Source organism: Esox lucius, chromosome 3, assembly GCF_011004845.1.
Source record: "Esox lucius isolate fEsoLuc1 chromosome 3, fEsoLuc1.pri, whole genome shotgun sequence".
Taxonomy (NCBI): Eukaryota; Metazoa; Chordata; class Actinopteri; order Esociformes; family Esocidae; genus Esox; species Esox lucius.
Window position 1 is genome coordinate 29,007,885 of NC_047571.1, and position 24,851 is coordinate 29,032,735.

The window sequence follows — 24,851 nt, forward strand, 5'->3', positions numbered from 1 at the left end:
GACCAAATAGCCTTATTTTCCTCTAGAAATGCATGACGCCAAGATGTTTTAAGGCATTAAAAAACATTCTCCTAGACACCCTCTAGTAGAGGCAAAGCCCCTTTATCCATAAATCTATAGTGACGTCCCTGGTTATCAAATATGCCTTGCCAGGATCTAGCGACTTCTTGTGGCGTCTTGGGCACCTGGGCGCTCAAGGTATGATTGAGCACTCCTTGATCGTTATCTATGGACACCAAATAAGTACCCCTGGACTAGACATTATTGTCTTACTACACTAATGCTTGAATTCTGTCAGAATTTAACTATAACTATTTTCAGAACTGTATTTTCTTACAGTTTAAAAACCAAACACTATTTACATTGTATAAAAGGCTTTTGGTAAAATGTCATACATTGTTTGAACAGACGGCAATGACCATGTTTTTGAGGTCAAAGCCCGATGCCACGGGCGTCTATGTGGGGGCGGTCCATAACAAGAAGCTAGGCAGCTAGCTAGCTAGCTTTGGTTAAACGAACACTAGCTCACCGGCTGTTTGGGGGCCATCAAAATGCTTTATTTTTCGTTATTGCGCTGGACATAACACTCTGGAATGTAAATGAGCAATTCCTTGGAGAAACAATTATATAGCCAACGACCTATTTGTTGAGCAACCGGACTGTCCCGACACTTGGATGGAGTAGTAAGCAAGAGACTGAGGGCGCGAGGTCTAGAACGGGTACGAATTGGGTTTGTTTGGCTATAGGAGCTCGCGCACTGTTGCAACCAGAATAAGCTATCTAGATATTAACGGGGCAAAGTTGTATGTTATCTTTTAAAAATATGGCGTTACTTGCGGATGACAACAAATAAAGTATAATTTGGTTGAAGATGCCATATTTTTTCTCATTAAGAAAAATGCTGTCAGAGTATAACGTTAGCTATAACAACACAACAACACGGCTAGTTGCAAGTAATGATGAGACATTGCCGTTGGACAATTAGCTAGGCTAGCAAGAACGAGCTAAGTCAGCACAAACAACTAGCTAGCTGTCAGCTAATATTAGCTAGCTAGCTGTCAGCTAATATTAGCTTGCTAGCGGTACCGGTATCTAAACAAGCTAGCTAAGTGTTTTAGCTAAGTTTAACCCTGTCACTCTAGTTGTAGATACACTCAAGCCAGGAAAATGCTACGAACAAGTGCCGGTAATTTACTGAACTAATTGACGCTTTAGACTCATGTATAGTTAGCTATTACTATACCCATCCTAATTGGCATAACGTCCTATAAAATTTGCTAAACAACTACTAGTTAGCTTGACGGCTAACGTTATAGTTTTTACCGTTTTGTTGTTGTGATATAGCTTGATAATTTAGGTAGCTAACGCGACATGTTTCTAGTAAATATTAGTGAGCCGTCAATGTCTCCGAGTCCTAACTTTCAAACGTTACATCTATTAAATTCATATATTTTCTTCAGTCAACATCTGTTCCAGAGGAATTGCATTTTCTTTCAAGCTACCTGAATACGTTTTATATTTTTTTGGGCAGTGTTGGGAGCAATTTAGTTAATTTAATGAGACGTTATAATGGCATAAGCTCCCGCTTGGTATGATGTGTACCGTGAAAACTAATGTCGTTATTACAGAGCGTTTTAACGTCCTTCGTTTTTGTACTTGCACTCAATGACCCTGCTCTCATTCCAGACAATTTAACTAGAAGCAGAAGTATGGAGATTCATAAACGGGTCACTACATGTTGTGTAATTGTCCCTCTCTCTCGCCAGTTGGTCGACTCTACTCATCCTAATTCTTAGCATAGTGAGGAGAAGCCGACCCGACCAACATGCCTCCCAGGCCGTCTTCTGGGGAACTATGGGGCATGCATTTGATGCCTCCGACAATCCAGGTGGACTGCCTTCTCCCCAATGGCATGATTCTGACATTGGAGTGCACGCGCGAGGCCACACTCATCTCGGTCAAACACGAACTATTCAAGGAGGCCAGGAAGTATCCACTCCATCACCTCTTACAAGAGGAGACGTCCTACATATTTGTCAGCGTTACCCAGGAGGCTGAAAGAGAGGAATTCTACGATGAGACGAGGAGACTATGTGACCTCAGACTTTTTCAGGCATTCTTGAAAGTAATCGAGCCAGTAGGCAACCGAGAGGAGAAAATTCTCAACCGAGAAATTGGTATATTTCCTGTTGTTTTTATATGACATTACTGAAGAGAAGTCAAAGAGGCACTCTCATTTGATTATGTTCTAGCATCTGTTTTCAAATCCATCCGTCAAATGTCTGCATTATAAAATTGATTTATTTTTTTTATAACTGAGACGCTATTGGAGTCTATGAACCTTAATATATGTGTTTGTCGTTGCAGGTTTTGCCATAGGAATGCCTATATGTGAATTTGACCTGGTCAAGGACTCTGAGGTGCAGGACTTTAGAAGGAACATTTTGAATGTCTGCAAAGAGTCTGTAGACCTCAGAGACACTAACGGACCCATCAGTAGAGCCTTGTATGTTTACCCTCCCAATGTAGAGTCGTCAGTAGAACTTCCCAAGCACATCTTTAATAAACTTGACAAAGGTAGGAAGTGGCTGACACATTTTTGGGTCTCTGGGAAAAGGGAAAATGTACAATACCGTTCAAACATTTGGGGTCACTTAGAAATCTCCTTGTTTTTAAAAAAGAAAAGCACATTTTTATTGTCCATGAAAATGACATCAAATGGATCACAAATACATTTTTAGTGGAATATCTACATAGACGTACAGAAGCTCTTTATCAGCGACCATCACTCCTGTGTTCCAATGGCGCGTTGTGTTTGCTAATCCAAGTTTATCATTTTAAAAGTCTAGTTGATCATTAGAAAACCCTTTTGCAATTGTTAGCACAGCTGAAAACTGTTGTGCTGATTTAAATAAGCAATAGAACTGTCCTTTAGACTAGTTGAATATCTGGAGCATCAGCTATTGTGGGTTTGATTTCGGCCTCAAAATGGCCAGAAACAAAGAACTTTCATCTGAAACTCGTCAGCCTATTCTTGTTCTGAGGAGTGAAGGCTATTCCCTGTGAGAAATTGCCAAAAAACTGGCAATGCTCATACAATGCTGTGTACTACTCCCTTCACAGAACAGTGCCAACTGGCTCTAACTGGAATGGAAAGCGGAGTGGGAGTCCCCGGTGCACAAATGAGCAAAAGAACAAATACATTAGAGTGTTCAGTTTTAAAAACGGACGCCTCACAGGTCCTCAACTGGCTGCTTCATTAAATAGTACCCGCAAAACACTATTCTCAACATCAACAGTGAAGAGGCAATTCTGGGATGCTGTCCTTCTAGGCAGAGTTGCAAAGGAAAAGCCATATCTCAGACTGGCCAAGGTAAAGAAAAGACTGAGATGGGTAAAGAATAGACTCTGGACAGAGGTAGTTTGGAAAAAAGTAATGGACCAATGAAAGATAGCTTTTGAGTTGTTCAGATCACAAAGATCATTTGTTAGACGCAGACCAAATGAAAAGATGCTAGAGTGCTTGATGCTATGTGTCAAGCATGGTGGAGGTAATGTGATGGTCTGGGAGTGCTTTGGTGGTGGTAAAGTGGGAGATTTGCATAGGGTAAAAGGGATCTTGAAGGAGGGCTATCACTCCATTTTGCAACACCATGCTATACCCTGTGGACGGCGCTTGATTGGAACAATTTTCCTCCTACAACAGGACAGTTATCTAAAGCACAGCTCCAAACTGTTACTGGATTTCATTCCTATTGAGCTGTTGTGGGAACAGCTTGACTGAATGGGATGTGAGAAGCCAATCCAACTTGTGGGAGGAGCCTCAGGAAGCATGGGGTGAAATCTGTTCTGCAAGGCTGTAATTGCTGCAAATGGTGGATTTGCAGTTATTTCAGTTGAAAATCTTTATTTTTAACCATGTCATTTACTATATTTCCTATTCATTTAGCTGTATTTCCTATTCAAACTAATTTCATGTGTGTTTTCATGGAAAACAAGGACAGTTCTAAGTGACCCCAAACTTTGAACGGTGGTGTATACAACCACATTTTGTGACTGTAGAACAATGAGGGGAGGTACCTAAAAGTGTGTAAGAAGAAATTAATAGTAAAGTAGTAACTATAATAACATTAAAAGTAACCCCAGCCAGGGAAGAATAGCATAACCACCATTCACTTGTTTTTAAATGTTTGGTTATATTGTTTTCAGCAGTTGTGATGTGGTTATATTTCTGAGACAACTGAACCTTACACTCGTCCTTTGCCAAGAAAACAATGATTACACTAAATAAGAGAATTCGTCTTTCCTCTCTCCCAGGACAAATCATAGTGGTAATCTGGGTCATTGTGTCACCCAGCAACGACAAGCAAAAGTACACGCTGAAGATCAACCATGACTGCGTGCCAGAGCACGTGATCGCCGAGGCAATCCGCAAGAAGACGCGCAGCATGCTGCTGTCCCACGAGCAGCTCAAGATGTGCGTGCAGGAGTACCAGGGCAAGTACATCCTGAAGGTGTGTGGCTGCGACGAGTACCTGCTGGAAAAGTACCCCCTGAGCCAGTATAAGGTAACTACACACACACACCTATATTTCACATTATTAGTCTATTGCTGGTGTGTTTAAACGGGATACATCAGTACAGATTACTGGACTGAAGAAATTCCCAAACGGCGACAGTCCGTGGTCTGAAATGATGGGTTTAAAGGGTGTTGGGATTTTCCTTCTTCCCCCGATGGGAATGTCCATTGAGTTTGAGTTTTTGTTAGTATGGGACTAGGCTTAATCTGTGTTTATGAAACCAGCCCTATATTTGTAGCATCTGGTTTATAGGGTCAAGTTATTAATGCACACAAAAGCAGTGCATTGTCTTTGGCATATCCAACTTAGATTTTAGAGGATGAAAATACATCCATCTATCTTTTTTAAATTTTAAAGTTCAGTGCTGAAAAGGGGTCAGGTGCCCCATACACGAATAAGCCCCAAGTCCCTAACGGTGGAGAACCACTCGTTCAGTCATTGTATTGATGCTAACGCCGTGTCTGTAGTCGGAGGTCTGACGGCGCTAGCGCGGATGTCTCATCCCCCCGTCTCTCCTGTCAGTATGTCCGGAGCTGCATCATGCTGGGTCGAATGCCCAACCTCATGCTGATGGCCAAGGACAGCCTCTACTCCCAGCTGCCCGTCGACACCTTCGCCATGCCGTCGTACGCGAGGCGCATCTCCACGGCGACGCCCTACATGAACGGCGAGACGGCCGCAAAGTCCCTGTGGACCATCAACGGCACACTGCGGATCCGGGTCCTGTGCGCCACCTACGTCAATGTGAACATCAGGGACATTGACAAGGTAACGTGCTCTCGGGGGCGGGGCTTAGCCCGGGGGAAAGGGAAGCGTTCCCGCGAAAAGGGGGAACGGGAAAAACTGCGCTCTCGCCGCTTTGAATGTGATCGCTTACGCGTTTTGGAGGGACTGTCTAGCAAGGTCAAAGATCAGTCTTTTAATGGGGTCGAAATGTCCCGGGTGCCGTTTGTTCGACTTTTAAATGTTTCTATATCAGAGTATATGTAAATGACTGCGTGTGTCCCTGCTATGAATCTAGATCTATGTCCGGACTGGGATCTACCATGGCGGTGAGCAGTTGTGCGACAATGTGAATACCCAGCGCGTGCCGTGCTCGAATCCCAGGTATGCCGTCCGGGCTCATGACGACCTGACTCGCTGAATCCCGTAGCGTCGCCTGTTGTAAGCGTCACAGGGATGTGTATGTCTGACTGGTGAAGGTGCTTTTGTTGTCGTCCGTTCCAGGTGGAACGAATGGCTGAACTACGACATGTACATTCCGGACATCCCCCGCGCCGCCCGCCTCTGCCTCTCCATCTGCTCCGTCAAGGGGAGAAAGGGAGCTAAAGAGGTGAACAACCGACCCGTCCTCCGAGCTCCTGCGGCTCCCTCTGCACGACGCCGGCCCGTAGCCCAATACCGCCGCCTCTCGCGGGGCCCTGTCGCGTCCTGTTAAACCTGACGCATGTACATTCGACGTAGTTCACCTTTGCCCCGAAAACCGACCTGTCCCTGTGTTGTGACAGGAGCACTGTCCGCTGGCCTGGGGCAACATCAACCTGTTCGACTACACCCACACGCTGGTGGCCGGGAAGATGGCCCTCAACCTGTGGCCCGTTCCCCACGGCCTGGAGGACCTGCTCAACGCCATCGGGGTCACCGGATCCAATCCAAACAAGGTCGGATGTCTGTTAGACGGCTAGCTACAGGCGCGTTTTGAAAGGGGTGTGTAAAGGCAAAGGGACGTGTGCAAAGGTGCTGGATCCACCGTGCAACAAAAAAAGGCATCAGATTATGCACATCTTCAAGCCCCCCTACCCACTAAACACACGCACACACAGACACACACACACAGACACATGTAAACATAAGCCCAAATCCATACACAAAACCGCCGAAGCTGCTAGAAATAATCCGCCTCCCCCCTTCTCACCGTCTGAGCCTCTTACACGACTTAATTCCTCATTGACACGCAGCCTGACCCCTATATTGAAACCCTGATGTTGTCTTAATGAGGGCCTTTGAACGACCCCTGGTGACCTCTCTGTGATGTTGCTTTGGCGCCCCCAGGAAACCCCTTGCTTGGAACTGGAGTTTGACCACTTCAGCAACCCGGTCAAGTTCCCCGACATGCCTGCCATCGAGGAGCACGCCAACTGGAACATATCCCGGGAACTGGGCTTCAACTACAGCCACAGCGGTTTGGTGAGTCCCAGGGTGTTGGTGTTTGGTCCAAGTCAATATTGCCATTGTATGTAAATACAATTGTTCAAGGAACAGGATATGGAGAAACTGTTTAAGAGTGGAATAGCTTTGCCATATGCCAGAGGTATTGCTATAGGTATATCCTGAAGACATCTTGTTTTTGGCGAAGCATTGGTATTCAATTATAGCATCCGAGCATAAGTGAGCGGCTTTCTCATTCTTTACAATCGCTGAGAGTATACTCATGGAGTTGCTGTTCTGTATTGAGGAGTTACAAAACGTTTTAAACAGGTATTGTTTAATTATGCACATAATCACACTATCTGAAAACTTTAGTTGTCCAACAAACCCTGAAATGTAATAAAAGGGCTACATTGTGCCACTTCATTTATTTATTGGGAGAGAAACGTTATGGCAAAAAAAAAAAGCTGGTGCTCAGTTATAAAGTTCAAATGAGAACATGCTAACCCATTAGACTCTTAACCCATTAGACTCTTAATCTTGCCTTTTAGTGACATGTATGTTAGTCTGGATTTGGAGTGGGAAATGATCAGCTGTGCAAAAACGAGAACTGGGGAAGGTGCCCTCATAGTTCCTCTACCAATCACCAGTTTGTCTACTCTGATTGTACAGGAGAGGGTTTTGCTTAACGTTAGCATAGCATAGCGAAAAAGGCCTGTAAAGGCCTGTAGCGGTCAAAAACGCGTCTCTGTTTATTGAATGCTAATGCTTTCCACTTCATTTTAACTCGTTGAACCTCTTTTTTTTATTTCTCTTATTGAGCCAAAATGACAGGACAGCCATGAAGATCATTCAGATCATTCTGTTTCAGTTGCTTAGTGCTATGATTCTTCAGCATCATTTGCATGGATGTCAGAGTGATAACGGGAACAATGGAGCTTTGACTCCAGGCCATTAATGACCTAGCCAGGAAGTTGGAGAGTTATGTACCAACAATGCATTTGGGCCATTCATGTACAGACCGCAAAACAGACAGTGATTTCCACCCCTCAACTGCAACATGGACTTTGACTGTGGTCATGCTGTCCACACAGTAACCCTAGTTCTCTCTCTGTTAGGTTATGGCCGTTAGGCACAAAGCAAGAAGCATGTCACAATACGCTTTAGTATTGATTGCTTATCAGTCCCTCCAGGATTAAGGAACTTTTTGTAATGGCAATTTTCCAAGGCAAAATCGACAGTCGGAGATGGGAAATCTGATGAACCGCAACACCATTTACCTCATAAAACAGTCAGATTACAGCAGTGTGACGGCACTCTCAGTGCTATAAAGAGCTCTCACTGCATTCGCCAAGTAATACGGACCTCCCGGTTCAGTCGTGTGGACAAACACATTCTACATCTGCTTGCTTTTTATCCATCTATTACAACAACAAAAAAAACTCAAACTATTGCCTGTGCAAAATCTAGCATTTTTGCCCTGCGAGTATCAGACAAAACTGCTGTGGCATCCTGTAGATACCCATCCCCCCCACCAGGACCAGTGTTTTAACAGGAAGCGTGATGCTTTTTGTTACAGAGCAACAGAGTGGCAAGGGACAACCCCCTGACAGACAGTGACAATGAACAGTTGCGTCTGGTGTGTAACAGAGACCCACTGTCAGAAATCACTGAGCAGGAGAAGGACTTCCTTTGGAGGCACAGGTAGAGAGAGTTTGTGTGTGTGTGTGTGTTTGGGTGTGTGTGTGTGTGTGTTTGGGTGAACCAAAAAAACAAACCAAAAAAACATTTGTTGTAATGGATCAATTTGAACTTGTGAAATTGGAGCCGTGATGGCCTTTTCAAAAAGTAATTTATTTATAATCCTTTTTCCCCCTCTTGTGTTATTCTCTCCTATAGACATTATTGCGTCAGTATCCCTGAGATACTGCCAAAGATTCTCCTGGCAGTGAAATGGAACTCCAGAGATGAGGTTGCACAGGTGAACTGGCTCACATTTCAGCTGCTCAGTCTTTTAAGGATAGCATGGGGAATTTGATGTACATCAATAGAATGGGTTTGACCAAAGTTGCCATTGGATTAAAACGTGGTTAGGACGTGTTAAGGAATTTACATTTTGTTTGCCTTATTGTCATCTAGTGTGTGTTTATTTAGACGCACCGGATGATGAATTAATTAAAAAACTGTTGGCCTTTTCGTTCTTTCAGATGTATTGCCTTCTAAAGGACTGGCCAGCCATTAAACCAGAGCAAGCCATGGAGTTGCTGGACTGCAACTTCCCTGACCCCATGATCCGAGACTTTGCCGTAAAGTGCCTTGAGAAATACCTAACGGACGACCGACTCTCTCAGTATCTCATTCAGCTGGTCCAGGTACAGTGATGAGACATAGTTGTGCTGAAACGCAATAGTCCGGCAGGTCTGGGTGAGATAAAAAGACTTTCTCCAAAGATAACCCGTGTGGGTTCATATGTTAAACACTGTATCGCCACATGGCTTAAATTAAGAACTAGGCCTTGTGGTTTTCTTCTAGCCCTTTCACATAAGAACTAATATCACGTGACAACTAAAATGTACAAATGGAAACATGGATGAAGATAATAGTGTATGTAATGCACAACTGCTCTATGAATTGTCTGTCGTCTTCAGTTGACCCAACATTCCTGTTTGTCCAAATGCTACTGTTCATGAATTAGTCAAATGTGTATTGGCATATTTATGGAAAATTGCTTATTAGATTAACTAGTGACGGAGACTGGAGTCATCGTTGTCCCTAATAAAAGCTGTTTTTAAAAATAAAAATAAAATACTGTCCCTTTACACACTAAAAAGGCATAAAGGTGAAACGTTTGTCTCTGCGTTTTCCGATGCATATAAAAAAAAGAAGAAAAAACAGAACTCTGCGACTCGACTGAGTGTGGACCCAATGGACTTTTTACATATGATCTTGTCACCCAGGTTTTTATGCGCCAGTAAAAAAAAAAAATGCTTACAAGAACACTAACTCTTTTTTCTTTTATATGGGGTCCTTTCCCCCTTGACCCCCCTGTCAGGTATATTCCTATAGAAAAATAAATCTGCTTGGATTTTATGTGGGTGTTTTGTGAATATGCTTTGTGGATGTCTGACCCCTAGGTTCTAAAGTACGAGCAGTACCTTGACAACCCACTGGCCCGCTTCCTGCTGAAGAAAGCTCTGACTAATCAGCGGATAGGACATTTCTTCTTTTGGCATCTCAAGTGAGTTTCTTTACAAGACTTGTAGGTTCATATTGTTCAGTAAACCAATGTACTGTGGATGCCATAGGTGGCTGTAATATCCTTCTGCTGGTGTAATACATTCTCCTGAAAGTCCTGAAAAACCTGCTTAATTGCGTTGCGTATCAGGGTTTAGGTAAACACAAGATGACTAGGGGAGATTTGCAGATCTAGTTACATTGATATGCACTATCACAAGTGATTTGTCCACAAACAAGACTGACGTGTTTTGGAAGTGTTTTTCCAAACATGGGTCGGACAGCTTTAGTCATTTTTTTTTGTCTCCTCCCAAAAACACGTGACCTCACCTCGTCTCAGATGTGTCACCAATTATCAGGTTTAGGGCTGGGTAAAAAAAAACAAACAAACAACAACAATGATTCTGATTCATGTTGGATTCGTGCTTGGACGATCCGAAATAGATTCTGAATATCCAGAAATCCATTTTAGAACTGCATTTTCCCTTTGGAGGTGTTAAATGATTGGTCGATTAGAGAGAACCAGCCATTGTGAAGGACAGTGCTGCTAATATGATACGTGTTGTGGCGTTAATGGAGCTGCTTCACATTGACAGTTTCACGGGCGCATTGCATTGGTAAGTGGATGTAGGTTGCAGTATTGAATGCGGATAATTGATTATTGATTGTGATGCGCGCATTCATGTGAAAACATACGCAAAGAATTTGTTAAACAGTTCAGTTTTCAGTCCCCGATCAGTGGCGACAGCCAGCCCTAATCACGATACCACTCGAAATGATGTTCAGGTGCTCTGCAGGTCGTTTGGGAATGGGGCTGCTCTGCTTGCAGTTTGGGTGGGATTGAATCGAATGTCACTGTTAATTGGTGAGGTTGGACTTTGTCATTATATCTCAAGAGGTTTCAGGTGGACGACCCTTGTCAAAGGTGTTTGCTTACATTTGCCTGGTTGTGAACACTCCTACCCCCCCTGTTCCCGGTCCTGCCAGGTCTGAGATGCACAACAAGACGGTGAGCCAGCGGTTCGGCCTGCTGCTGGAGTCCTACTGCCGGGCCTGTGGCATGTACCTGAAGCACCTGAGCAGACAGGTGGAGGCCATGGAGAAACTCATCAACCTCACTGACCTCCTTAAGCAGGAGAAGAAGGACGAGGCCCAGAAGGTAAGTGTTCTCCGTCAAATTCAAACACTTAAGTAGTCAGGGACGACACGGCTTCTGAGAGACAAATAAAAGGAGAATGTAAAATGTCTGTGGGAAAACTTTATTATTATAATTTTTTACTGTTACAAGACAAAAGGGCAACACACACAGAGAACCCTGAAGGATTAGAACGCTCCTCCTGATTCAGAAAAGAACGAATGCAGTCCGTTCACTCATATCATTCTCGTACACGAATGCAGTCTGTTCACTCATATCATACTCGTACACGAATGCAGTCCGTTCACTCATATCATACTCGTACACGAATGCAGTCCGTTCTTTTCAGTCAGATTTCTGAGCGTCACAAACTCAACTTGCTGAGGTCAAACAGAGTGTAGAAGTGTTATAAAGGCCGCCAGTCCCTGTGGGTGTTTGGGTCCACAGCCTCTCTCTCTCTCTCTCTCTGCCATCAGGTGCAGATGAAGTTCCTGGTGGAGCAGATGAAGAGGCCAGACTACATGGATGCCCTGCAGAGCTTCACCTCCCCGCTCAACCCGGCGCACCAGCTTGGAAACCTCCGGTGGAAATTTGATTTTCTCTTTTTTTTTTCTTTCTCACTCCCTTGATTCAGAAAGTGCAGTGGAAATAGATTCTAAAAAGCCTACGTATTTCAATCACAAGTGTCTGCATATTTCTTTGTTCTGAACAACATTATTGTTGTTCTGTACAAAATGAATGTTGTTGAAGTGCGTGTTTAATGTCGGGGCTGTGCGGCCTTCAGAACCTTTCTGTTACATTACCCTCTGTGCTGATGCAACATTACCCACTGTGCTGATGCATCATTACCCTCTGTGCTTCAGAACCTTTCATTAACCTTACCCGCTGTGCTTCAAAACCTTCTGTTACATTACCCTCGGTGACGATGCAACATCACTGTGTTTCAGAACCTTTCCGTAACATTACCTGCTGTGCTTCAGAACCTTCCATAACATTACCCTCTGTCATGTGTCTCAGGCTGGAGGAGTGCCGGATGATGTCATCAGCCAAGCGGCCTCTGTGGCTGAACTGGGAGAACCCTGACATGATGTCAGAGCTGCTCTTCCAGAGCAACGAAATCATCTTCAAAAATGGAGACGGTGCGTCTGGCCAATGCCTAACCATTCCGCCAACACCCACCCCCCACCATGCTAACCCCTCTAGTCCCCGTTTCTCCCTTTACATGTCAAGTCTGCTTTTGCTTTGGCGTGCTCTAGCACAGTACCACCATGCTTTCTGGGGATCAAAGCTCATTCTGCTCATCTACCCGTTTCCTTCCCACCCCACTCCTCTCTCCTTCAGATCTCAGGCAGGACATGCTGACTCTGCAGATCATTAGGATAATGGAGAACATCTGGCAGAACCAGGGGCTTGATCTCAGGTACTGTGTCTTTGTAGCCACTCAGCGTGGCGGCAGTGCCCATGAATAGTCGATAACACCCTTTGTGTGATTTTCCCCTTGATGGCAGAGAGTCTAAAATCAGCAGTGACTTGTCTCAATCATTAAACATTGAGTCCTTTTCCTCTCAGTAGGAGCTGATAAAAGGTGGAAACCAGTGCAGCCCTAAATGGGATACGAGCAGGAAATATGTCTGTGTAGGTTGATTGGGTGAAGGTTGTTTTTCAAGAGAGTTGAAGTATGGCAACCCGTTTTCTGAACTATGAACCGGAGATGTCATTATGTTTGATGTAGGACTCCTGACTAGTCCTTATCTCTCGCTAGCTTATTAACGATTTTCTGCTGATCACATTCCCAACCTGCTTGAAGGTGTTGAAATATCGATGAAAAGGTGTGTGTGTGGGTGGGTGGGTGGCCGGGTCGGTAGCCACGGTAATTAGAGACCCAGCTCTCACGCCATCCCTCTCTGCCCCACCAGGATGCTGCCGTACGGCTGCCTGTCCATCGGTGACTGCGTGGGCCTGATCGAGGTGGTGAGGAACTCCCACACCATCATGCAGATCCAGTGCAAGGGCGGTCTCAAGGGGGCGCTGCAGTTCAACAGCCACACGCTGCACCAGTGGCTGAAGGACAAGAACCGCGGGGAGATGTGAGTGTCGGGGTCGGGGGGGGGGGGGGGGGGGGGGGGGATGTATATTGGGTGCGTGTTTGGGAATAGCCTGTCACTTGAGAATGAAGAGGTTTATTCTCGCACCCGGGTGAATGTTTCCATGAATTGCCTGCGCTTGGATGCTACGGTGTTATAAAACGCCACGTGGTTAGCGGTAGTTCTTCAGTGATCTCGGATTTGAGTTGTACTGTGGTGGGGTTTCACATCTCTAGTTCAGTGACATTCACTCATGGAAACCCCGTTGATCTGTGCAGGTATGACCAGGCCATTGACCTGTTCACACGGTCGTGTGCGGGCTACTGCGTGGCCACCTTCATCCTGGGGATCGGCGATAGGCACAACAGCAACATCATGGTCAAAGACGACGGACAGGTACATTCGTAATATTAGAATCTAAAACTAGAACGTAATTCAAATGTGAGTCTCTGTCAGGTCCTTAAAAGAACAGAAGAATGTTTAGGCCGTGAAAATATAGGAAAAGTATTTTCCTCGCACTTCTGATCAGTCCATCATTGTGTCAGTGTTTTGTAAACGCAGTTTCTGTTTTGGCAGCTGTTCCACATAGACTTTGGCCATTTCCTGGATCACAAGAAGAAGAAATTTGGCTACAAGAGAGAACGCGTCCCTTTTGTTTTGACACAGGACTTCTTAATCGTCATAAGCAAAGGAACCCAGGAGTGCACCAAAACCAGGGAGTTCGAGAGGTATGGAATACTTTGTCTTTATTGCCTTACTGTAAGATTCACAACCATTAAAATGGTTGGCAAGGTTTGGCACCCGCGGTCCAAATTGGAGCCAGGAAGAGCTGAGGCCTGGCCCATGCAACAAAATGATCTAACAGACTGAGTTGCGTAACTGGGAGCTGAGACCTTCGCAATAAATATGTATACTTTTTTTTAAATGCTATGACAACGGAAGGCTTTTGTTATTTTTCTTGAAAACAGGAAGCAAGACATGTTGAAAGTACATAAAGGCTCACTAAATGTTTGCCATTGCTGCAGACCAGACGTCATGAAGTGATTTGCATTCGGGTTGCAATCATCATTACTGGTTGTGTTCTGATACGAGAGAAGTTCTATGAGAAATCTTCAGTCCTCTTGGCAGACCGATAAGAAGCTAGGATGCTAAATTAATAGGGATTATTTTAACCCCCTAATTACCTCCTACCTGAAACACTGACAACAACCTCATTTCCACTTGGCTACAATATGGTGTCTGGTGTGGCTTTCTAAATATCTTAACTACGTCGGGCAACATTGTTTCTGGAGAGTGGAGGGGTTTAGCACAAACTCTATGCAACCTCTTCCTTGTCTTTGTCATGGGGCAAGTTGGCTCCACTGGAATGTTTTAGAGTAGCCTTTGTAACCTTTGGCCTAGTTTGTAAAGCCTCCGCCATTGGTTGAGGCTATTCGTTGTGGTCACACAGGCAGCCCAAATACTCATACAATGAGGACCAATCAGATTTGATGATTTGTAAACAAGGCCCAGGGGGGAGCGCATCACTGTGTTATTAGAAATTACTCAACCAATGTCTCAGGTAGCTTCACATGATTTAGTGTTTATCAAAATGTGTTTACAGAAGGCAATTGTTTCCCTGTACGGTTGTTTTCTAGAGCATGTCGGTATACTGTTTATACTCTGTACTCTATAGACCAGTGGTTCCCAACCATGGGTACTAGGCCCCCTGGGGGTACTTGAGGACACCATAGGCTTCCTAGTAAAATTCACATGAGGGGGAACTTCAGGGGTACTCTGAGCTGAGCTAAATTCTGTTGTTGGTACAGTAATGAAAAAAAGGTTGGAAACCACTGCAATGACAACATTTGATTTAAAGCTGCTGTCCGTAATGATGAAATTGTGGTTTGTGATGACGAAATCACAATAGCTTGCTTCAGAGACAACACTGGATTTCTTTCGCTTGGACGTCATTACAGATTATTTCACACAGAATGGAACAGAAACCTTAAAAATAAAAATATATAAGAACAACTAATAAGCCTGGGGCTGTACATTGTCTGTCTTTAACCCTCAAACTTTAACTCACATTTTTTGCTGTATAGATTTTGTATTTCAAACTTTTAAAATCCCTTATTACAGTATTTTGAGTCTCATGAGAGCAGTTTAAATGTCTGTTGCAAATGCAGTTACGAAAGTACAATGCATTTGCAAAAATGTTATATTCTTCTTGGCTGATGGGGGGGAATAAAAGGCTGTTTCATGTCACGTAATTTTTTGGACACATTTGCTTCTGCATTTTCAACTGTAGTTCTCTTCCTCACACTTATTTTCCCCGTTTGACCTTTCTCATTATTCCTTCAATATTAGACAATAACATGGCATTTATGAATAGATGAATAGGTTTTGGGTCAAACTGAAGTTCCTCTGTTTTATTATCCCCTCTGGGTGTTTTGGGAGTGAAGCACGAACACGCCCTAATCATCTCCCCATTCCCATCAGGTTCCAGGAGATGTGCTACAAGGCCTACCTCGCCATCCGGCAGCACGCCAACCTCTTCATCAACCTGTTCTCCATGATGCTGGGCTCCGGGATGCCCGAGCTGCAGTCCTTCGACGACATCGCCTACATCCGCAAGACCCTGGCGCTGGACAAGACGGAGCAGGAGGCCCTGGACTACTTCATGAAGCAGATGAACGACGCCCACCACGGCGGCTGGACCACCAAGATGGACTGGATCTTCCACACCATCCGCCAGCACGCCATGAACTGAGGAGGAGGCCGTCCGCGCGGAGAGCCGGCGACGCGAAGGGGCGGATCTCCGCACCTCCCGCCTGGGACTGGATGTCAGTGGGAAGACGAAGGTGGATTTTGTCACTTTCAGCCAGGACGCCGTGAGTTGAGATGGCGGAGCGCTAGCGTCCAGGGACGGAGCTACGGGGGAGTAGAGCCATTAGGTTAGCAGGAGGGATTGAGTGGCTAGAAAGGATCGCTACATCACCTGCTAGCTTCAGACTCGGGAGAGGGGTGCAGATCTTTGCACCATCCGCTAGGAGGCGCAATATGGATATTAATTGATGCCCCTGTTACGGAAATTAGGGGATAATATGATAATCATATTTTTTATTTTCTTTGCCCATGTTTGTATGGACACAAATGTTTTCCCCTAGGAGAGAATAATGTTAGAACAACCACAATTACAAAGATCAGTTTTGTAAAAATGTCATTTTAGATTAATTAGATTAGATTAATACTGATCTATTGTATTATCAGCCTATGGAGATGTATCACATTGGCCGATACAGATTTGGTGGACAGTGTGTAACATTATCAACTGATGTTGTGCACCCCTTTAATTTATAATGTACCCCAAACCCCAGTTGGCCGTAAACAAAGCAGAGTGCTTCCTCTAGCCTCTTTGTCCTGCTGGTACCATGACAACATGAAGGTCTGCCCAGGGTCACCACAAAACAAAAACGGACCTAAATTGTGTGTTTCGTATCGGCCAAATCTTGGCACTCTCCATTTCAGTCCAGTTCCTTTGTCTCTGTGCCAACGGAACGCGACCCAGAATAACACCAGCATTGTTGAAGCCCGGTGGGGGACGTCTGACAAACACCAGGAAGTCCGTTGTACCTTCATCGTCTGCGGTCGTAAATCCAAGGCTGGCAGAACCGAACTATTGCGACACATCATCACGATCTCAACTGACACAACGGGTCATTGTCCGTCAGAATTCAATGTCTTGTTTGAGGTTTTGGGTTTTGTATAGACGTGTCCCGATGATCTCTCGTATGCATACTGTGCACATATTATACTCTCGAGTCTTTATTTTCTACTGAGCCAAAGTGTTATATAAATATAGTGTATATATAACTCACTACATCCTACTTAGTCTTAACGTGTAATAGTCACTACTATTCCAACCCCGTGTATATTCTTCGTAGCACTGATTTCTGACGTATTTGTATTTGTTTGTCTATCAGTATTATGTGTGTGTGTGTGTGCGTGTGTGTGCGTGTGCGTGGCATTCTGACGCAGAATGGCTGCCGTCCCATCACCACAGTTGGATGGAATGCTGAGGTTCTGGATGACTGACGGAGAAAAAACGTAAAATAATTTGCGGAATGCCCAGACAAAAGACATTTGAAATCATCATCATTTTTTTATTTTATTAAGGGAAAAGGGGTTAAGGATGCGCAATGTTGTTATAGTACGCCGTGCTGTTAGACTATGTTGTTATAGTACGCCGTGCTGTTACACTATGTTGATATAGTACGCCGTGCTGTTACACTATGTTGTTATAGTATGCCGTGCTGTTACACTATGTTGATATAGTACGCCGTGCTGTTACACTATGTTGTTATAGTACGCCGTGCTGTTACACTATGTTGTTATAGTACGCCGTGCTGTTACACTATGTTGTTATAGTACACTGTGCTGTTACACTATGTTGTTATAGTATGCAGTGCTGTTACTAAGTTATAGTACACCGTGCTGTTACACTATGCAAATTGTGATCCTCTTGTACTGTACTCTATAGACTTGCTATACCAGTGTCAAGGCAGCGCGAAGCGAAAGAGATGGTCGTGTCTCTGAATTGTGCATATACTCAGCATTAAGGGTATCTTAACTTGGTACGGACCGTACGCAAAGGGTTAATTCAGCATTTTGCACTGTGACAGTATTACCTAGCCTGTCTCTTTCCTGACAGGACGACTGTCGGGGAAGAACTGTGAAAGAAAAGCCTCTTTTGACCTCCGTTTTGACTCTAAGGAACTAAACAAGACACCCACAGGTTGGCACGGATAATATCAGTTGAACGTCTGCGACCAATCATTTAAAGAAGTGTTTGGAAACACAGTTGGGGTCTTTTTCCAACTGTGAATTAGAATGAATTTTCATTGCGTTAAAATCTTCATAGCATTTAAGTACATATATATTATACACAATTCCAGACTTCCACTGCATTCTTTTCCATAGGAACTCACTTTTTCCATATGAACCTATTTTTTTATATATATAACGAAAAAAAATGTCTGAGGAGAATTTGGGGTTTTGCCTTTCCGCCCAGAAACAACCCCGGGGAAGTGGATCCGGCCGTTGCTCAGTGTGTAGAGATGCGGTATTTGGCGTTTGTATGCTGTGTCAGATGGTGTTACAGAAGCCGGTTACAGACTTGGGCAGGACCCATTCAAAATTGGACAACTACAAAACCTGTGTCTGCACTATGCAAGAGCTATCATAAAACAGTATTTTTTTTTCCGGTTTGGGAAAGGTAATCATTTCCTTTCTGCTTTGTGCGCGGGGTCCTCGGATATCTTTGGTTCAACCAAGTGTTTACTTGAAGTTCATGCTAAATGACCTTTTGTTACTTGTGAGGTACAACAACGTTGCCATGGAGACAACCGATACTGATACAGCTATGTGTGTAAATCACTTCCCTTCAATAACTCAACAAAGATAATATATTTTTCTATTGTTAATGTAGACAACTCAATATAATCCCGTAACCCAAAAAAATTAATAGTGGAATGATGCAGTATATGTCCTTTACAACCCACTAGACAGTTTGTAGTTGTTGAAATTCTGTGAATGAGAAACAAGTGACGAATGAATGAAGGACAGTCAAGTGTTTGGCAAGGATGGGAATGTATCAAGCAGAGCAGAGGGATCCAAACCCTCGCTGAACCCCAGCCATTCCATTTATCTGGCCTTTTCCTGAGCCTAGCGCACCTAATTAGGCTGGTCGGCTGATCAAGACCTAGACCAGTGAATGGGGTGTGGCTGTTTACGGCTACAGCGATGGTGAAATGTCTGTGGGTCCCTGATGAAAGGGGGCGGGGACCTAGGGGGCGGGGTTTCACTGAAGTTTGGCTGCTCTGTCTGTAATCAGTGTAATGGCACAACAATAAAATAAAAAAAAAAACTGCATGTTTTTAAGACTGTATTCACGTGTTATCTATTCATCCCCGTGAATACGTGCTGACCTGTAGTATACTCTCATTACGCTTTCATACTCGTTTTACATGTCCAGAATGAACTCTGTATTCATTCATTCATTGTACTGTTATAATAAAATAAACATGTTTATTCTGATATCCCTGTCTCGTGCAGTCAACTCGGTGTTTGGACAGTGACACATTTGTTTTGGCTTTGTATTCCAGCACTTTGGTTTTAAAGCAATCACAAATTGGACTAAGTTGCGGAATGTAATCTTTAAGGCTGTCATATGTGCCGCATAAAGCATTTTTGCAATTACAGCATGTTTCGCATACAGCACCATTTTTGGGTGCCGGAACCAGATAGATCACCTTAACGTGCAATAAAGTGGTCATATCTAGTACTTTCCATGCATATTCATTGCATGCAACGATGGCTGGAGTCTGCCTACGATGTAGACCAGAATGCTGAATATTTCTGCTCTGCCAGGCCTGCACTGCAGCCGTCTCCCATTACTGCTTGTTTTTTGACCTTTTTCCCCCTTCAGTCTTCAGCTTGTGAAAGGCACATAGGGTGGTTGATTTGGACAGTCAAAGGGATAGCTCGTCCTAGATTTATATTTGGGTTGCATAACACACCTTGAGTTGTTCTTGAAGGCCCATGGAGTCATTTTTCTAAACAAGCTGTTGTTCACCTCTGTCCCAGTCTGGAATTAGCATTATTAGCATTGTCCAAATTCAGGAATTGAAACTGTGCGTTCCGAGCAACAAAAGCTGCATTGCAAGCGGAAATCTGATCTGTCTTTTTTTTTTCTTTCCACTGTAAAGGTCCTCCTTTGTCTATCAGGCAATTTGTGATAGCTGAGCTCTGAAGCGCTTGCCTTCTCAATATACTTTTATTACATACAAAAAAATTTAATCATTTCTTAGTGGTTCATCTAATATGGGTGAAAATACCCTCAAACCTCACAGTCTGCACTTTAGACAGTGCTGGAAGTCAGAGCCAAAAGTGAGTGGCTTTCCAATTCATTTTATAATTTGGAGAACTAACAAATGTAATTTCTAATCATTTCGTTCTTTGTTTATCATGTCATAACAATACAAAATAATACAAAACAATCCTATATGGTTACAGCACCTGACACATTCTTTGTGACAAGATCTACTGTAACCCTGTTCCCAGGCACATGGCTACAGAGCATTCAAAGTGTTCGGGTACCAGCTATGAGTAAAAAAAAAAGTAGATGACAGTATAATATTTTTTCTTCTTCCATGTCTCACTGCATCGGTCCCATTGACTTCCTTCACACACCAAGGATCACCTACTCAGTGTCATACGTTGATAAAAACAGTATCGGAAATCAAAACACACGTGTTCCTGACCTCTCTAGCTACGTTTCGATGTCCAACTCTGAAATTATCACCGTCCGACATCGCTTCACTCAGTAAGTCCTCCTCGAGTGGGTCCGGCGCCGGACCACCCCAGGAGCTGGTAGAGTTTCCCCCGGGTGTTGGCGGTTGCGGTCGGCCCACCATCGCTGGCCTCCTTTCCCAGCTCCGTGCAGAGGTGTGCCAGTCCCTGGTTCAGCTTCACCAGGCCCACCAGCAGAGCTCCACCGGCCAGCATCAGGCTGGGCCATAGCAAAGACCACAGGGCCAGGCCCAGCGTGTACTTCCTCTTCAAGATGGCATCATCCGGGTACTTCGCGGGCTCCCAGAGACAACGCAACGCACTGCCTCGTGTTTCCGCCAGAACATCTTTGATTTTCTGAACTTCGTCCACCAGAGCCTTCCTGTCTTGCTGACATTTCGGTATGTAGAAACACTGCAATGAAAAAGGGGACAAATGTCGTTAATTTGTTGTTAATTTTGAGTCTGAAGTACAAACGCTAGCAAAAGTCTTTTACATTTTGCACCCTTAAAATATATAAAAAGGGATTACTTATATTGTTATTCTTACAAATCTATACAACCTACTGCAGATGTTGCAACCTGGTCTCGGGGCACTACGCAGACTATTTTACGTAAATGTTTAACAGCCAAATTCACAAGATATATTACATTAGGTCAAGTAAAGTTAGAGTAATAAGTAAAAAAATTAAAATTGTAGGCTATGTTTCAAACCAGAGCCTTTTCGCACTGCAGACTGCTTGTCTACCCACTGCTCCAGACAGTAATTTGCTATGAAAGGAGGTGGGTAATGGTGTTACAACATCAAAATGTGAAGTGATTTTTCTATTCTTTCTAACCATAACCCAAACCTTAACCCAAACACTAACCTGGATCCCAGTGCTGTGAAACATAACATTAACCTAACTGTAACATTAAAATGCATTTATTACATAATGTAGCGACCTTGGCAAGACTGCTACTTGTTCCTTGCTATCCACATACCCTGTGTGGAGTTGGGGTAGGGCGCCAGCCTTCAGAGCCGAAATGTTGCCGGTTCCAAACGCGGCTCATTTGTTTTGTGCAAATTCGCAGAGTCGTAAAATATGATATGTCTGTCTGATGTTTGCATCATTTTAGACCTTTTAATAGCGTTCGTAAGATGTATGTTTTAGCAAATTCGTAATGTATTATACATTTTGGTAGCACACTGTAATGTTACCTAATGTAACATATCATACGAAATTGGGTGACATGGATTTATGTAAAATGGTCTACGAAGTCCCCTGAGATTACATTGCATCCGATGACAGATGTTCCTAATACGGACAAGCACAAAATGAGGACGTGATTGCATGTCTTTACGCCCTAGAGTAACATTATTACTTAGTAGGACCACATTGAAGGCCATTACAGTAGTGAATCATTCAAATTAATACTCTACCAAAGTGGGAATTATTGATTGGTGGCAAAATCCCAAACTCATCTCAGATTCTTCAGGATTTTAAGTCAGTATGCTGACTGGACCATTCAGAAAAACTCTACATCTCTCGGGAAGCCAATCTAAGTCAGGTTTTCCATCTTTAGACAGGCATGTGTCCATTTTGTATTTCAAAATCCATATCAGTCAGACATAAAAGCTGCTCCTGGGGTCAAGTTTTCTTTTTCAGCAAAAGTGTTACTATTACTCAGATAGATTTGAATATTGCTTACAATAAATTATTTCTAATGTTTCTTTAAAAGAGATTGGGCAATTTCGTGTAGATGGAATGGGTGGATTGACATTAGGCCTACATGTTAAGGCAGCAACATGTTAACGATTCTCAACGGTTTGTGACGCTAACTACGCCCACTTGATAGACATACGCGTTTATTAATTCATAACAATAACAATTAAAAAAACGACAATATCATGAGTGACAATTAGTCTTACATTACCTCGTTGTTGAGGAGCACGGACTCTTCGTCATAGTGCAGACGAACCTGCTCGGAGGTACTGAAGTTGACCAAAACCTTGAGGCACGGGACAGTGCTCGCTCCGCGGCAGTCTGCCCACTCGTCCAGAACGTAGACCCGGACCAGGATGCAGCTGGCCTCCTGGTTCCAGTCACTAAAACCACCATCGTGGCAATGAGCTGATGAGCTATTTTACATTGTTGCATTGTGTAATGAATTACTTAGATAATTGTAATACGATAAGGCTTACAAAAAAAAATGCTACGATCTTAGTGTGGAAAAAAAAGCACCATTGCGCCCTTCAGATTGTTCGGGAACCGTAGAGAATTTACCTCCTGCTGAGTTGTTATTGACAAAGTGCCTTGTCTCGATGATGAACACAGGCGGGAAATGACGTCTTTACCTGCTCAGGTGCGGTTTGACCAGAGTGATTCCCACCAGGAAGTACATGAGCACGGAGAAGGACATCATGGCAAAACCAAGGAGTACAGCTCTGTCCTCCCCCACGCTAGACACGGTCACTTGGGCCTTGGCCCTCTCGCCTTCGCGCCCGCCCCCTCCCCTACGCCACACTGGCTCGTGCGCCGCTACCGGGTGGAAGATCTCCCTGTGTCGTATGCGAACAAAAACGTCACTTTGATTAGTAACACAAAAACCCTTCCAGTTGCAGCACACACATACACACACACACGCGCGCGCGCAGTTTTTGATGCACTCTACTCTTATTCGTTGGAGTGTTGAAAAGAATAACAGAGAAATATGTACACTGTGATCTTTTTAGGTTCACTTGTAAGGGATGTGAAGGGAGCGTTCACAGCAGAAAGAACAGACAGAGAGGGCCCTTGTGTGCTTTCCAGGAATGTACTTATTATTCCTGCACTGTGGGTTAGAGTCACACTTTTTTGTTTTCAACCAGAACATCTCAACCTTTCACAATGTTTCTGTAAGTAGCCTACCTGAAAATAATTTTTCAAAAAGGAAGCTTGGATGTACAGTATCTCTCACCCAATATCAGCTTCTGCTAATTTACACCCATTCAAAAACGTTACTAACCTGGTCCCGGACCTGTTTGTGTTCCCTTTGGATATATGCATGACCTCAGATACTGACCTGGGAACTTACCGTGTTGGTCGCCTTCGAGCACCCTGCAGGTTCATATTAATGGGGACGCTAAAAGACCTCCGAGGGGACGCCGTGTTTAAGAGCATCTCTGCTCCTCAAACACACCAGCAACTTCATGTAGCCTGGTAACCTCAGTGTTTGTCATCCTCCGATTGCCCAACCAGCTCTTATCCCTTGGGTGATGCTTAGCGTTCCCTGAGATAGTTAACTGTCTTATTTTGTCTGTTCTTAAATGTTACCTGTAATTCAAGATTCCCCCAAAGTATCTGATCGGTCCTCAGCAAATAAGTTTGAAAAATTCCGTAGTATTGTTTCCAATGATCCTATATGTTATTCATCTCTTCCTCAGCGTGACGACTGTGTTATGATGGCTCTATGTACTGAAGGGATATCCTTGAGGTAATTTCCTGTTTGCCACTTCTCAAGGCTGGAAGGCCCCCTCCTCCACAGGTGTTTCTATAGAAACAGTCCCTGCCAGGTAAATTGCTAATAATCTCCCATTGGAGCCTTGCTTGCAGCTACCACACCTTGTTGTCCATGATGAGCTCATGTTATGGATAGAGGATTATGCAAATTCACTTCAGTCATGCATGGGTAGCAGGTGGCCAAGCGATTCGACATCTGACCATTAACTGGAAGGTTGCTAGGTTAAACCCCAGAGCTACTGAGTTGAATCCCATAGTGAAAAACCTCACCTGAAAAAACTGCCCTGAGCAAAGCAGTTAACCCTTATTTCGCCCAGATGGGTCATTCCTACCATTTGGTGCCATTTGGACCTGAGAATTCTTGCAATTCTTTTTAAATAGTGTAATTTTTTCTTACATTCTTACAATGTAAGAATTTCATGTTTGACTGTAAGAAAGACGTAATGGTCAAACTCCTGAATCATACTTAAAATCAGAAAACATTCAATTGAAAATGTCAATGGCACATGGAACAATTTTGTTGAATAAAATATTTCAGCATCAATTTAAGACATTAATTTCAGAGGGCTTCTGGTCATATTGTACAAATAACCCTTTTAAAGGTGAACTACTATACAGGGTGGAAATTGATTTCAGGGACACAAACAAAGTGCCAAATATACATACAATATTCAAGGAAAACACATTTTTGATGAGAGAGATTTTAACTAGGATTCCAAAATAATGAAGGCTTACTATTTCATTAATTTATGCCTTAAATTTATTTGCTTAATAAATTTGATGAGTAACACCTTGTACATGGCAGAATCATCAAAAGTGTTCAATTATAAATCATAATTGTAAAGAATAAAAAATTC

General features: G+C 43.7%; 2 protein-coding genes across 4 annotated transcripts; one reads left to right on the plus strand and one right to left on the minus strand.

Annotated features, from left to right (window-relative positions):
• The first annotated feature begins 465 nt into the window (after positions 1-465).
• Positions 466-19,259, plus strand: LOC105028918 (phosphatidylinositol 4,5-bisphosphate 3-kinase catalytic subunit alpha isoform). 3 transcript variants are annotated; one of them, XM_010901980.4, is made up of 21 exons: positions 466-1,186; positions 1,767-2,177; positions 2,368-2,577; positions 4,318-4,568; positions 5,103-5,348; positions 5,602-5,687; positions 5,808-5,913; positions 6,089-6,241; positions 6,633-6,767; positions 8,308-8,432; positions 8,628-8,709; positions 8,936-9,100; positions 9,863-9,966; positions 10,950-11,121; positions 11,574-11,680; positions 12,115-12,236; positions 12,439-12,517; positions 13,014-13,184; positions 13,460-13,577; positions 13,758-13,909; positions 15,663-15,933. In XM_010901980.4, exons 2-21 carry the CDS (start codon positions 1,826-1,828, stop codon positions 15,931-15,933), a joined length of 3,207 nt encoding a protein of 1,068 aa, XP_010900282.2. In that variant the 5' UTR covers positions 466-1,186; positions 1,767-1,825. The 3 variants fall into 3 exon arrangements, with proteins under 3 accessions (XP_010900282.2, XP_010900283.2, XP_028972325.1); XM_010901981.4 differs by having other exon boundaries at positions 466-719; XM_029116492.2 differs by lacking the exon at positions 466-1,186 and having other exon boundaries at positions 1,826-2,177; positions 15,663-19,259.
• An 87-nt stretch (positions 19,260-19,346) lies between these two features.
• LOC105028934 (calcium-activated potassium channel subunit beta-3) lies at positions 19,347-24,781 on the minus strand. The gene is made up of 4 exons (XM_010902002.4): positions 23,570-24,781; positions 22,851-23,054; positions 22,430-22,601; positions 19,347-20,927 (listed from the first exon to the last, which is right to left on the minus strand). The coding sequence occupies exons 1-4, from the start codon at positions 23,653-23,655 to the stop codon at positions 20,541-20,543; spliced, it is 849 nt and encodes a 282-aa protein (XP_010900304.3). The 5' UTR covers positions 23,656-24,781; the 3' UTR covers positions 19,347-20,540.
• Positions 24,782-24,851: the final 70 nt, after the last annotated feature.